The sequence below is a fragment of the Lithobates pipiens genome, unplaced genomic scaffold (assembly GCF_037356315.1).
Source record: "Lithobates pipiens isolate NorthernLeopardFrog02 unplaced genomic scaffold, aLitPip1_a1.2 Scaffold_16, whole genome shotgun sequence".
Taxonomy (NCBI): domain Eukaryota; kingdom Metazoa; phylum Chordata; class Amphibia; order Anura; family Ranidae; genus Lithobates; species Lithobates pipiens.
In genome coordinates, this window is record NW_027507748.1 from 21,538,056 (window position 1) to 21,553,906 (window position 15,851).

Genomic DNA, 15,851 nt, shown 5'->3' on the forward strand with positions numbered 1-15,851 from the left:
TAGTGTACACACGATTCCTCGGATGACCGTTTTCGTACGATATTCGGATCGTGTGTACGGGCCATTAGACTCCTCTCTGGTGAACCAGTGCCACTTGTCCATTGGTCAACTCATAACTGATCGTTTTGACAATTTGTGGTTGCAGTTCTTTATTCATTCTTTGTTTCATACCTTCCCCTTTTGCCTTTTTTATTTTTTCATTTCAGTCTTTTTACAAACCATGTTAAAAATAACCTTCCCTTCAGCTTTCTACTGAAAACATAAGACCGTCTCACCATCATGTGACCTCATGGTGTTAATTGGAGACGTGATCCAGCGTGCGGCTTTTTTGCTCTTGGCCAGCAAAACAGAACAGCCCATCGCTCAGCAGGCAGACTTGGCTCCAGCAGCCGTCAGGAAATTAGAGAGTCAGCGGGAAGACAGGAATTGTTGGATGGCCTGCGGATTCTGCAGTAATGATGAGGAAATCGTCGGCGGCGGGGGGTGATAAACTGCTGGCCTCCAGGACCCGGGGTCACTTGTAGTTCAGTACCTGCAGAGCGCTGCAATACTCCATTCCGATTTAGAAACTGAATAAAGCATTTGTTATGTTATTTCTGAAAAAAAAAAGGATCCATATGCAGGGGCGGACTGACCATTGGGCCACTGCCCGAGGGCCCCATGCCACTAGGGGGCCCCTTCGGGGTTGCCAGCCTCAGTAAAACCATGTAAAAATTTGTGTTTTTTTTTTTTTTTTTACATCTGTCTCTGTCTCTTACCGACATCATTTTGGTCTAAAAATCCTGAGATTATAGCTGCCCCACCTCTCCAGTACCTGCTTAGCCAATAGAAACATGTCTGCATATACTGTGTGATTGTATACTGTGCGTGTGTGTTTATGTCTACTGTGTGGCCCCATAATCTCTGATTGCCCGGGGGCCCCATAAGTTGTCAGTCCGCCCCTGTCCATATGCCCAGGGGGGAAAGCATTTGATCCCCTGCTGAATTTTTATGCTTGCCCGCTGACAAAGAAATGATCAGTCTATAATTTTAATGGTCGAAAACGCATTTCAAAAAAGTTATAAACTGATTTGCATGTTAATGAGTGAAATAAGTATTTGACCCCCTTCGCAAAATATGACTTAGTACTAGCAAAACCCTTGTTGGCAATCACAGAGGTCAACTTAGTCGCATCAAAGGGAGGATGGACGGGGCCATGCACCATCAAATCTTGGGTGAGAACCTCCTTCCCACAGCCAGGGCATTGAAAATGGGTCGTGGATGGGTATTCCAGCATGACAATGACCCAAAACACACAGCCAAGGCAACAAAGGAAAGGCTCAAGAAGAAGCACATTAAGGCCCTGGAGTGGCCTAGCTAGTCTCCAGACCTTAATCCCATAGAAAATATGTGGAAGGGGCTGCAGGTTCTAGTTACCAAACATCAGCCTTGAAAGCTTAATGTCTTGGAGAGGATCTGCACAGAGGAGTGGGACAAAATCCTTCCTGAGATGTGTGCCAACCTGGTGGACAACTACAAGACACTTATTGCCATGCTGGAATACCCATCCATGACCCATTTTCAATGCCCTGGCTGAAGGAAGGAGGTTCTCGGCCAAGAGTTGACGGTACGTGGCCCCGTCCATCGTCCCTTTGATGCGATGAAGTTGTCCTGTCCCATTAGCAGGAAAACACCCCAAAGCATAATGTTTCCACCTCCATGTATGATGGTGGGGATGGTGTTCTTAGGGTCATAGACAATCTTCTTCCTCCTCCAAACACAGCAAGTTGAGTTGATGCCAAAGAGATTGATTTTGATCTCAAAACAACACTTTTTCCCAGATCTCCTCTGAATCATTGAGATGTTCAGTAGCAAACTTCAGATGGGCCTGTACATGTGCTTTCTTGAGCAGGGGGACCTTGCGGGCGCTGTAGGATTTTATTCCTTCAGGGTGTAGTGTGTTACCAATTGTTTTCTTGGTGATTATGGTTCCAGTTGCCTTGATCATTGACAAGATTCTCCTGTGTAGTTCTGGGCTGATTCCTCACCGTTCTCATGATCATTGAAATTCCACAACGTGAGATCTTGCATGGAGCCCCAGACTGAGGAAGAGTGACAGTTATTTTGTGTTCCTTTCATTTGCGAATAATCGCACCAACTGTTGTCACCCTCTCACCAAGCTACTTGGCGATGGTTTTGTAGCCCACTCCAGCCTTGTGTAGGTCTACAATCTTCTCCCTGATATCCCTGGACAGCTCTTTGGTCTTGGCCATGGTGGGTCCTCGGGCCAACCCTGAAAGTCTTGTGGGAGGGTGAACATAGGCCTTCTGGCTTGGTTCGCCCTCTCTTTGGGGGTCTCCCTTCAGGGGAGCCTCTACCCTAGTACCTGGGTGGGTCTGTTTCGGCAGTCCTTCCAGAGAAAGGCGGTCGTCTGGTTTCGGCCAGATGGGCCGTGTATGGTACCTCAGTCCCCGTCTGGAGCCTAACGCCCCGGGGGATCAGGGTAAGGTCCTTCCTAGTGGAGGACAGTCGGACACCCTTTGCATGTTTTTGTGTTTACTCTTGATGTGTGTGCACTTATTTTGGCACCGGGTGGAAGTTTTTGGGTGTGTTTTGCACGCAACAGGCTTTTCAATAGAAAAAAGATGGTGGAGAGATTGGAATCTGATTGATTTCTCCTATGGACAGGTGTCTTTTATACAAGTAACAAGCTGAGATTAGGAGCACTCCCTTTAAGAGAGTGCTCCAAATCTCGGCTCGTTACCTGTATAGAAGACACCTGGGAGCCAGAAATCTTGCTGATTGATAGGGGATCAAATACTTATTTCACTAATTAAAATGCAAATCAATTTATAACTTTTTTTAAATGCGTTTTTCTGGATATTTTTGTTGTTCTTCTGTCTCTCACTGTTAAAATTAACCGACCATTAAAATTATAGACTGATCATTTCTTTGTTAGTGGAGCAAATGTACAAAAATCAGCAGCGGATCAAATACCTTTTTCCTTCACTGTACAATGAAATTGTTCGATCCATCCAATCACTCAGGCCGCGTACACACGCGCGGACTGTTCGCCCAACCTTGTTCGGCAAACAGTTTGTCAAACAGTCCGCTCAAAATTTGCATGAGCGGACTTGCCCACACACGAGCGGACTGTTTCAGCGAACTGTTTGCCAAACAGTTCGCTCAACTTTTGAAATGAACGGACTCGCCCACGTAAGGCGGAGCCAAGTCCGCCCATTTCGAGCGCGTGTACAGGTAGGCGGGGCCCATGAGGGAGACGTCGCGGGCTCCGCCGCCTGGAATGGGCTTAAAGGGGGACCCCAACGCCGAAAAAAATCGGCGTGGGGGTTCCCCCAAAGTCCACACCAGACCCTTGTCCGAGCACGCTACCCGGCCGGCCAGGAAAGGGGGGCGAGCGAGCGCGCCCCCCCTCCTGAGCCGTACCAGGCCGCGTGCCCTCAACATGGGGGGTGCCTTGGGGAAGGGGGGGCCGCGCGGCCCCCCCACCCCAAAGCACCTTGTCCCCATGTTGATGAGGACAAGGGCCTCTTCCCGACAACCCTGGCCGTTGGTTGTCGGGGTCTGCGGGCGGGGGGCTTATCGGAATCCGGGAGCCCCCTTTAAGAAGGGGGCCCCCGGATACCGGCCCCCCACCCTATGTGAATGAGTATGGGGTACAATGTACCCCTACCCATTCACCTGTGAAATAAAGTACAAAAAAAAACACAACACATGGAAAAAGTATTTTATTGCACAGCTCCGGGGGTCTTCTGTCTTCGGGGGTCTTCTCGCCGGACTCCTCTGCTATGTGTGTGTAGCTCTTTTGCTAGCGGAGGAGTCCGGCTTTCTTCCTCCCCGCCGCCGGCCTCTTCTCCCGACTTCGGGGGTCTTGTCCCCCTCTTCGGTTCTTCTGCCGGGCCACCGCGCCTTCTTGTAGCTCTTTTACAGGCGGTGGCCCGGTCTTCTGTCGCCGCTGTCGTCGCCGCCGCCGCCGCCTTCCGTTCTTGTTCTTCTTCTTCTTCTTCTTCTTCTCCTGGAGATGTTGACTCGACGAGCTCTCCGGCCGGAATGCCAGGGACACGCTCCGCTGCCACTTATATAGTGACAATGGGGCGGTGTCACATGGTATATGTCACATGGGTTGGTCACATGGGTTGATGTCACATGGGGACTATGACATCGTAAGGGGGCGGGGTCACCATGTGACCAAACCATGTGACATATACCATGTGACCCCGCCCCATTGTCACTATATAAGTGACCGCACAGCGCGGCTCTGGCATTCCGGCCGGAGAGCTCGTCGAGTCAACATCTCCAGGAGAAGAAGAAGAAGAAGAAGAAGAACAAGAACGGAAGGCGGCGGCGGCGACGACAGCGGCGACAGAAGACCGGGCCACCGCCTGTAAAAGAGCTACAAGAAGGCGCGGTGGCCCGGCAGAAGAACCGAAGAGGGGGACAAGACCCCCGAAGTCGGGAGAAGAGGCCGGCGGCGGGGAGGAAGAAAGCCGGACTCCTCCGCTAGCAAAAGAGCTACACACACATAGCGGAGGAGTCCGGCGAGAAGACCCCCGAAGACGGAAGACCCCCGGAGCTGTGTAATAAAATACTTTTTCCATGTGTTGTGGTTTTTTTTGTACTTTATTTCACAGGTGAATGGGTAGGGGTACATTGTACCCCATACTCATTCACATAGGGTGGGGGGCCGGTATCCGGGGGCCCCCTTCTTAAAGGGGGCTCCCGGATTCCGATAAGCCCCCCGCCCGCAGACCCCGACAACCAACGGCCAGGGTTGTCGGGAAGAGGCCCTTGTCCTCATCAACATGGGGACAAGGTGCTTTGGGGTGGGGGGGCCGCGCGGCCCCCCTTCCCCAAGGCACCCCCCCATGTTGAGGGCACGCGGCCTGGTACGGCTCAGGAGGGGGGCGCGCTCGCTCGCCCCCCTTTCCTGGCCGGCCGGGTAGCGTGCTCGGACAAGGGTCTGGTGTGGACTTTGGGGGAACCCCCACGCCGATTTTTTTCGGCGTTGGGGGTTCCCCTTTAAGCCCATTCCAGGCGGCGGAGCCCGCGACGTCTCCTTCGCGGGCCCCGCCTACCTGTACACGCGCTCGAAATGGGCGGACTTTCCGAGCGGGAACAGTCCGCTCATTTCGAAAGTACAGCGGACAGGCCCACACATGGGCGGACTGTTCGTTCAAACACAGTTTCAGCGGACAGTTTTTCGGAATTTCCGAAAGACTTTGTCCGTCCAACTGTCCGCTGAAACTGTCCGCTGAAAGCCCACACACGAGCGGACTGTCCGCCCAAACACTGTTCAGCGGACAGGGTTGGGCGAACAGTCCGCCCGTGTGTACGCGGCCTCACTCTTCCAATAAAAAAAAAAATGTCCCCGGTGGAATCATTCTCAATCTCTTTTGATCAATTCTGTTAGAAAAAAAGTGAAAGGACAAGCGGAGAAATTTCAGATTTTGATAAGAAGGTCTATTTATAAATCTGGGAAGATGATTCTCTTCCCTGGATTTGTCCCAATTTACTGACCTTTGCTGGGCAGCGGCCCCAAATGTCAGCAAAGTCTTCAAAAAAAAGCAACTAAGGCCAACGCACAGCTGGTAGCACAATGGATCTTCAACCAGAGTGCAGGTATGGACCAAAAACATTTCCAAAGGATGGTGTAGATAAGGGTTGTCCAACCCACAGTCCACATGCATCCCGGCATGCCTCGTGGGGGGCTCTATGCAAGCGTAGAAGCCACAGTGGCTGGCAGGGACAAGCTAGGCTTGTATGGAGGGATGCTGGGGATGCCATGCAAACATAGCAGCATCAGTGCCCCACACTGAGAGTCCAGGCACAGGCACGACTGGAGGGATGCCCGGGCTGCCGTTTTTGTAATAGTACCGGCCACAGTGAAAACAGAGACTCCCGATAGCGCTGGGCAAGTAAATGATACATGGCTGTATCTAGGGGGTGCTGGGGAGGGCTGTGAGGTTGTGGGCGGGGCACTTTGGGGGGGGGTGCAAAATTTGATATGACAAAAAGGTAATCAGCTGGTGATTTTCAGACACCTTCCAAAAAATATGCTTTAATTAAGATGTCTTGTTAGTCCATCAAAAGACACCAGTGTGGTCATACACGTTATTGTCAAAAGTATTGGGACACCTGCCTCTACACACACACGTGAACTTTAATGGCATCCCAGTCTTAGCCCTTGTACACACGGTCGCAGATTCCGACAACCAAATCCGTCGGATTTTGTCCATCGGATCTTGTCCGAAACTGTTGCATACACACGGTCGGACAAAGTTGTCGGAAAATCCGATCTTTCAGAACATGATGACGTAATTTCGTTACGATGGGACTACGCTCAGGCTAGTAGTCAATAGCTTTGATGTAGGAATTTGATCTGAGCATGCGTGGCACTTAGTCCGATCATGTGTAGAGAATTCCAATCGGACAATGTCCTATCGGACCAGTTTGTCGGAAAATATTTCCAGCAAGTTGGAAAATTAACAGTCTGATGCAAACCACACACAGTCGGATTATCCAACAACACGGTCCAATAGGACACATTCTGACGGATTCTCCGATCCTGTGTACAAGGGCTTAGTCCGTAGGGTTCAATATTGAGTTGTCCCACCCATTGCAGCTACAACTCTTCTGGGAAGGCTGTTGACAAAGTTTATGAGTGTCTTGAGGTACCACATCCAGCATGGTGGACATACACTATATTACCAAAAGCATTGGGACGCCTGTCCTTACACGCACATGAACTTTAATGGCATCCCAGTTTGAGTCCGTAGGGTTCAATATTGAGTTGGCCCACCCTTTGCAGCTATAACAGCTTCAACTCTTCTGGGAAGGCCGTCCACAAGGTTTAGGAGTGTGTCTATGGGAATGTTTGACCATTCTTCCAGAAGCGCATTTGTGAGGTCAGGCACCGATGTTGGATAAGAAGGCCTGGCTTTCATTCTCCACTCTAATTCATCCCAACGGTGTTCTATCAGGTTGAGGTCAGGACTCTGTGCTGCCCAGTCAAGTTCCTCCAACCCAAAACTCGTTCATCCATGTCTTTATGGACCTTGCTTTGTGCACTGCTCCAAATCATTTGGTGGAGGGGGGGGGGGGGGGATTATGGTGTGGGTTTTTTTTTTGCAGGGGTTGGGCTTGGCCCTTTAGTTCCAGAGAAAGGAACTCATAAGGTGTCAGCCCAGACCTTTTGGACAATTTCATGCTCCCAACTTTGTGGGAACAGTTTGCAGATGGCCCCTTCCTGTTCCAACATGACTGTACACCAGTGTACAAAGCAAGGTCCATAAAGACATGGATGAGCGAGTTTGGGGTGGAGGAACTTGACTGGCCTGCAGAGAGTCCTGACCTCAACCTGATAGAACACCTTTGGGATGAATTTGAGCGTAGACTGGGAGCCTGACCTTCTCATCCAATATCAGTGTCTGACCTCACAAATGCTCTTCTGGAAGAATGGCCAAACATTCCCATAGACACACTCTTAAACCTTGTGGACGGCTTTCACAGAAGAATTGAAGCTGTTATAGCTACAAAGGGTGGGCCAACTCAATATTGAGCGCTACGGACTAAGACTGGGATTCCATTAAAGTTCTTGTGCGTGTAAAGGCAGGCGTCCCAATACTTTTGGTAATATAGTGTATGTCCACCATGCTGGATATGGTGCTTCAAGAGGTGCTGGAGCTCAGTTTGCACACAGACCATCTCCTGATAATCTTCTCTGTTCTCTTACAGTGTCCTGTCTATGATCAGGACCATAACGTGGAATTCAATGGCATCTACCAGTCTATGACAAAGAAGGCGGCTATTACCATCCGGGTAAGGGGTCCTTTGGTTCTATACATGACTTTCTACCTCGGTGACCACACCGGAAGACCAAGAGGACAATGAAGACCCGATTGAAGCTCAGCCCCTTCTCCAGTCTGTCCAACCAAAGGGTTTTGACTAGAATTTTTCTTTAAAGTATAACTAGGGAGGGGCAAACCTGTCTGGGTTCAGTTTTTATGATGAACCCCATGAAGTCAATGGGGTGTGAATCTTGTCAAACAAAAGGCATGCGATCCTGTGGTGCCATGCAATTTTGCAGGCGCAAACGCACGTTCATTTGCTGGATGCGTGGGGGTGTCATTAGGAATTAATGCCACTCACACACATCTGCAAAAGGCAAATCCCCCCCCCCCACCTAGCACAAAATCCCCTCTTCTAGCACTAGCACTCCCCCAAATTCCCCCTTCTAGCACAAAGCCCACCAAATCCCCCCTCCTAGCACAAACCCCCCCACTCCCAAATCCCCCCTCCTAGCACAAACCCCCCCACTCCCAAATCCCCCCTCCTAGCACGACCCCCCCCCCCCACATAGCACAAATCCCCTCTCCTAGCACAAATCCCCCACTCTCAAATCCCCCTCCTAGCATGACCCCCCGCCCCACATAGCACAAATCCCCCCTCCTAGCATGACCCCCCCACATAGCACAAATCCCCCACTCTCAAATCCCCCCTCCTAGCACGACCCCCCCCCCCACATAGCACAAATCTCCCCTCCTAGCACAAATTCCCCCCTCCTAGCACAAAATCCCCTCTTCTAGCACGAAAGCCCCCTAAATTCCCCCTTCTAGCACAAAGCCCACCAAATCCTCCCTTCTAGCACAAACCCCCCTCCTAAATCCCCCCCTCCTAGCACATGCCCCCCCACTTAGCACAAATACCCCCTCCTAGCTGGGAGGGGGTGTGGGCTGTGCTCCCGCCCCCCCCCCCCCCATCTCCTCTCCCTTCTGTCTGTATACAGGAGGAGTCAACACATGATTGATGTCAGATCCCACTGTAAAGGGTTTGACTACCTCTCTCCCACCAACCATTTTTGCTGCCTTGACAGGAGCAGTGTAGGGAGGAGATAGGGGGGTGGAGTAATCCATCCCTGTACATTTGGATGTGAGAGTGATCCTATGTTAACTCCCGTGCACAGAGAGGAGAGAGAGAGCACAGCCCGCACCTCCTACCGGCTCCCTGCTGCTATCTGTACTATTGCAAAACCTCTTTAGCAACTGACATCCCTAGCAAACCGACGACTTCATTGGTTGGTAGGATGCAGGGAGGCGGCCCGCACAGCTTTCAGTTTTGCTGGCAGTAATACAGATAGCACCAGGGAGGAAGAGAGAGCTGGGAGGAGGTGCGGGCTGTGCGCTCTCTCTCTCTCTCTCTCACCTCTCTGTTCTTGGGAGTTAACAAAGGATTGCACTCAGACCGGACTGTTGTTGTGGCACCCCTGAGGACTCTTTGCGGCACCCCAGTTAAAAAACATTGGTCTATGCACACATAGGTGTTTATAGAAGTTTAGAAGCAGAAAAAACCCCCCACCAAATTCGCATTCAGGAGAATGTTATGTGAGAGTGATCCCATGTTAACACAAAGAGGGGAGAGAGCACAGCCCGCACCTCCTCCCAGCTCTCTCCTCCTCCCGGCTCTCTCCTCCTCCCTATCTGTACTATTTGCCAGCAAATGTTTTATCCCAAAAGAAAAGAATACCAATTTAAGAATACATACTTTTGACCATATAGCATAGGTGTGCGCAGCCTATTGCATTCGGGTGTACACCCCCAAAGCTCAAACACACACCCCTTTCTCTGCAGCCTCAGTGAATGAAGGGGAAGTGCTCTGTGCGGAGCGGCTTCCTGTTCATTCACAAACTGAAGCATAGAAAACACAGTTTACTATGCTTCGGTAATGAATGTACACAGTGAGCGAGTGTGTTCATTTAGAAAAGAAAAGCGGCAGTAAATTACACATTTACTAGCCCCTTCCGCCAACTCTCCATCCTGAAACATACACACGTAAACGTGCACACCTGGCGCACTCCCTGCGCATGCCTATGTCATATAGTATATGGTATATATTTGCATAGGCCATTTATTTTTTTATCTGATGGCAACTTTTATGTTGTAGAATAAAGTCTTATGGGGACGGGAATCTTTGTTGTTCACTTTGATGTTTGGCTGACATTTGTTCTTCATGTTCCCGGTACCAGAGGAAGGACTTCCCTAAAGGACAATTCTATGTCGTGTTTGTCATCAAACCGGAGGATTATGCCTGCGGAGGGTCAATCCCGGCAGCCACAGTCGGTAAGATGCTGCACTCTGCTGGGCAAACTCAGGAACTGCAGTTGTGGTTCCATCATCCCTATTCCTCCATACTGAAATCGGAGCGGTGGAGACTTCTTATACCATTCCATCTCTTATCCTGCAAATGAAGAGATCGTTCCTCATTTCAGGGCAGTGGGTGGAAACATACACGGCATTCCTTTTTGCCCTTTTTGGCCAACTGTATGTGCAGAACGGCTGGTGTATAGTACATATAGCCTGACATTACACCATTTATTCCAAACGACATACAACACTTTCAGGTTTTTTGGCCATCAGTTCTTATAACTGCCGATTCGGTGGAGGCCTCTTGTTTCCTTTTATCCCCTCTCACTATAACCGACCTGGTTATGCTTCATTGTAGGAGTGAAAATATAAGTTGTCTCAGTTATAAGGCTGCATTCACACGACAGCGTTTTCAAACGTAAATTGACAGCGCCGATGTGTGAATGACAATACCCAGAACTCGTATTTAAGATGCCATTCATTTTGAATGACGCCTCAAATCGTGGTGCGGGTCTGCTGCGGTTGTCGCATGATAAAACGTACCGTACCGGTGTTCAGGAGCTACCCGCATGTGCGCCCACGAATGCTAGTGGACGATTTGCCATACCTGAGTTCAGGAGCTACCTGCATGCATGCCCAGGAATGCTAGTGCACGAACCGCCACACCGGAGTTCAGGAGCTACCCACATGCGCGCCCACGAATGCTAGTGCACGAACCGCCACACCGGAGTTCAGGAGCTACTCGCAACGCTTGCCCACAAATGCTAGTGCACAAATCGCTGTACCTGAGTTCAGGAGCTACCTGCACGCATGCCCACGAATGCTAGTGCACGAACCGCCACACCGGAGTTCAGGAGCTACCTACATGCACGCCCACGAATGCTAGTGCACGAACCGCCACACCGGAGTTCAGGAGCTACTCGCAACGCTTGCCCACAAATGCTAGTGCACAAATCGCTGTACCTGAGTTCAGGAGCTACCTGCACGCATGCCCACGAATGCTAGTGCACGAACCGCCACACCGGAGTTCAGGAGCTACCTACATGCACGCCCACGAATGCTAGTGCACGAACCGCCACACCGGAGTTCAGGAGCTACTCGCAACGCTTGCCCACAAATGCTAGTGCACAAATCGCTGTACCTGAGTTCAGGAGCTACCTGCACGCATGCCCACGAATGCTAGTGCACGAACCGCCACACCGGAGTTCAGGAGCTACCTACATGCACGCCCACGAATGCTAGTGCACGAACCGCCACACCGGAGTTCAGGAGCTAGCAAAAAATAGATAAGATTGCGCTATGGACAAATTCCACCCGTTCACCACACAGGCAAGGGAAAAGAATATATATATAGTGAAATAAAGATAAATTAAAAAAATGAACTTAAGGGGTTAAAGCTGCCTGTGCTTGAGACCTGTCCCTAAGAATAGGAATAGGTTAGAAATCTAAAATATAAATTAAGCTTTGGCGCTAAAACCTTTTTGTGCACTGTGAGTACTAAAATCATATATGAGTGTGAGATGATCTATTATCTCTGCTGGTGCTCTGGAGAATTTAAAACAAATTGCGGTGGAAACCTCTTAAAACCACTATATACGTGATGTTAAAATGCGTGAAAAAAGAGAAAAGAGGATGTATGTCTGTTGATTTACACCTCAAAAATGCACATATGTATTGGAAAAGTAGTGGATCAATCACCTAAAAACAATTAAGAATACTACTGTGCTCGGTAAAAAAACATACATAAACCAATATCTGAAAAATCATATGCAATATGTTCAAAGTGATAATCAAAAAGCGTTTTGTGAAAGTACCCAGAAAAAATAATAATAATAGTGACAAAAAATCTTATAATGTCCAACGGAAATTTTCAAAGTCGCATCAACTGGTTGCTGGAAAAACGCATGGAACTTTCATCAAATGAGGAAGGTAGAGTAAAGTGACTAGTGCAGAAGGGTTAAATGCATTCCTCTCCGGTGCGCCACTCTGTGTTAGGAAAAAGGGATCTATATGTGCTCACCAGACAAAAAACCCTCAATGGGTTAATCGAGCAGCCACAGTATGAGCCACTGTGCAGCTTTCTTTGGGCTCTGCTTCTGTTATGCTGGGGAGATGCTTTACACTTTTCCTTCCACAGGTAGTCCGTTTAGCAATTATGCATGAAGGGAAACAGAAGTACAAACATAGTGCAATACTGTTGTTTGAACGTTTTTTTGTTTATTAAGAAGTCAGGTTACTCACAATATCCAAAGAGACAAGATCGCTTTAAAATTAGCCGCGCCGGCGTTGCTGCTTGTATGCCAGTGTAAGGTGCACGTTCTAGATGACGTCGCTCTGACGAAACGCGTAGGGCGTGGCGTAGAACGTGCACCTTACACTGGCATACAAGCAGCAACGCCGGCGCGGCTGCCCACGATAATTCTCCGCAGAGACAGAACGGGGATCTGCTGAAGTAAAAACAAGGCAGATCTCCGTTCTGTCTGGGGATGACACAGATCTGTCTTCCTGCTAAGCAGGAAGATGGCTCTGTGTGTTTCTCCAGTCACACCGTCCCCCATACAGTTAGTAATCACAAACAGGGAACACATTTAAGGACAGTCAAGCTGGGGAGGGAAGGGCTAGATGATGCTGTATGTGCTCCAGCCAGGAAATAAGACATGCTCTCTCTGCAGCTTCTAAAGTGCGAAGCTCACAGTGTGCGGTGAAATCTCAATTTCAGTATGCATTGGAGTACATCCATACACACGCTTTTACATTATAATCGCTGTTTTTCTCCTCTGCCGGACAGGAAATCACACCTGGAACTTGAAGCGTGTGAAGCACATTGAAGTCACCATCACTCCGTCCATTAATGGTAAGAGATGAGGCCTCCATGTTCTGTTCTTCTGTACACAGCCGGAGAATGTGAGGCCAATGTATGGCGACTGGCACAGTTATGGTTCTCTCCATGCTCTCCGGTGAGATCAGTCAGGCCCTGGCTGCAGAGTGCTGAATTACTTAGGTGTCTGTTTAGAAAACATTTGTTGCACGAATGTCAGAAGCATTCGTCCAAGTTGAATGGAACGTCCTGTATTTTTTTTCTAAAATACTTCAATGAAAAGGCTATACCACATTTTGGCCACTAGGCGGAGCAGAAGATACAGGTAGAATCTATGCAGGCTTTTTATATTAGGGCAGCAAACCAAGGTATACATACATACATGCATACCGCCCCCTATAGACATGGAGGATAGCTTACAGACATATTCCCTAATCACAGACTCTGTACGCTATATACAGCTTTGTGGGACTAGTGCTGCATATCCATGTACACCCATTAATGTCTTTGGGCGGCTGTGTTTACTCTTTTTAAATCGTAATCACAACAGAAACTACCCAAATGACCCTGATCAAAAGTTTACATACCCTGGTGATTTTGGCCTAATAACATGCACACAAGTTGACGCAAAAGGGTTTGAATGGCTTTTAAAGGTGACCCTCCTCACCTGTGATCTGTTTGCTTGTAATTAGTGTGTGTGTATAAAAGGTCAATGAGTTTCTGGACTCCTGGCAGACCCTTGCATCTTTCATCCAGTGCTGCACTGACGTTTCTGGATTCTGAGTCATGGGGAAAGCAAAAGAATTGTCAAAGGATCTGCGGGAAAAGGTAGTTGAACTGTATAAGACAGGAAAGGGATATATAAAGGTATCCAAGGAATTGAGAATGCCAATCAGCAGTGTTCACACTCTAACCAAGAAGTGGAAAATGAGGGGTTCTGTTGAAACCAAACCACGGTCAGGTAGACCAACTAAAATTTCAGCCACAACTGCCAGGAAAATAGTTCGGAATGCAAAGAAAAACCCACAAATAATTTCAGATGAAATACAGGACTCTGTGAAAACATGTGATGTGGCTGTTTCAAGATGCACAATAAGGAGGCACTTGAAGAAGGATGGGCTGCATGGTCGAGTCGCCAGAAGAAAGTCATTACTATGCAAATGCCACAAAGTATCCCACTAACAATACGCCAAACAGCACGACAGAGACAAGACTCAAACCTTCCGGCCCAAAGTCATTTGGAGTGATGAGACCAAAATTGAGCTTTTTGGCCACAACCATAAACATTACATTTGGAGAGGAGTCAACAAGGCCTATGATGAAAGGTCCACCATCCCTACTGTGAAACACGGCGGTGGATCGCTGATGCCTTGGGGATGTGAGAGCTACAAAGACACAGGGAATGTGGTCAGAATTGATGGCAAGATGAATGCCATCAATGGAGGAACATTTGCATTCATCAGCCAGGAAGCTGCGCATGGGACGTACTTGGACATTCCAATAAGACAATGATCCAAAACACAAGACCAAGTTGACCTGTCATTGGCTACAGCAGAATAAAGTGAAGGTTCTGGAGTGGCCATCTCAGTCTCCTGACCTCAATATCATTGAGCCCCTCTGGGGAGATCTCAGACGTGCCGTTCATACAACACAGCCCAAGAATTTACAGGAACTGGAGGCATTTTGCCAAGGGGAATGGGCAGCTTTACCACCTGAGAAGATAAAGAGCCTCATCCACAAATACCACAAAAGACTTCAAGCTGTCATTGATGGTAAAGGGGGCAATACACGGTATTAAGAACCGGGGGTATGTAAACTTTTGATCATTTGGGTAGTTTCTGTTGTGATTATGATTTAAAAAGAGTAAACACAGTTGATTGATAATAAATGGCTTCAGCCAAACACTAACCATGAGTGAAAGAAAAGTTTTTGTGTTATCATTCATATTCTCTGAAAAATGGGCAAGAAATCATAAATTCTGCCAGGGTATGTAAACTTATGAGCACAACTGTCTGTTGATACATGTGATAGATTGTTGTGATCTTCCTCATCATGGAGCACAGATCAGGTTCTGGTGATCAGCGTTCTGCTATAGATGGGTGTAGTAATGATGACAATTCTGGAAGTCGGTGACGTCAGGAAACGTTCTCCTTATTTCCCCCTCAGGGTCGGTGTATCTCCACGCCACACTGCTGTGCCTCCTCTTCTTCTTCATCTTCTATCTCGGAGCTTTCCTGGTCTTCTTCATCCACCACTTCAGGTACGTCATTCAGTCTTCTCTATAATGTCTCTTGTAAGATTACGCTTGAAAATGTTTCATTTTAGGAACATTCGTTCCATTTTGTAATCATTAGTGGGTCAAATCAGCATTCGTTTTCTAGAAAATTCGAAGGAGCAGGACTGAAAACGTATCAAGTGATCAAATTAGGAGTTTTTCATTCAGGAAAGTCAGGAAAGTCCATTCACCCGCTATTTTCTCTCCATGGTGAAAGTTCTTCATACAGTGAATCAAGAAAACATGCAGTTAGAGCCACTGGATGGAGCCCCTATAGTACTTGCTATAATCATCAGCTCCATCTAGTGGCCATAATGTGGTATTTAACTGATTCACTCTAATTCTGTACGAATGAAGATCATAGAGAGAAAATAGACTAGTAGCATTCAACTTTGCCCTCATTCACACAGATTGAATGTACATGCAGTTTTGTAGGACTTATCGCTCTTCAATTATACTCCCCATAATATGTATATGGTTTACTGACCCAGGCTGGTGTCATCCAGGGCTCTATTGAGTTCCCTGGTGGATGATTACATTAGGAAGGTACTTGGTGTACTTTGTTTTTTATATACCATTTTATATCTTATATACTATTTTATTTCTATACTATTTTATA

At 48.2% G+C, this 15,851-nt stretch overlaps 1 protein-coding gene across 2 annotated transcripts in view; it reads left to right on the forward strand.

The window, feature by feature from the left end:
- The window catches only part of SIDT1 (SID1 transmembrane family member 1), a 146,259-nt gene that overhangs the window by 97,459 nt on the left and 32,949 nt on the right, over positions 1-15,851 (forward strand). For both annotated transcript variants that reach the window (XM_077479648.1, XM_077479649.1), the window contains exons 7-10: positions 7,735-7,818; positions 10,022-10,115; positions 12,928-12,993; positions 15,124-15,217. In XM_077479648.1, the coding sequence (XP_077335774.1) occupies positions 7,735-7,818; positions 10,022-10,115; positions 12,928-12,993; positions 15,124-15,217 (338 nt within the window). The remainder of the gene's footprint in view (positions 1-7,734; positions 7,819-10,021; positions 10,116-12,927; positions 12,994-15,123; positions 15,218-15,851) is intronic.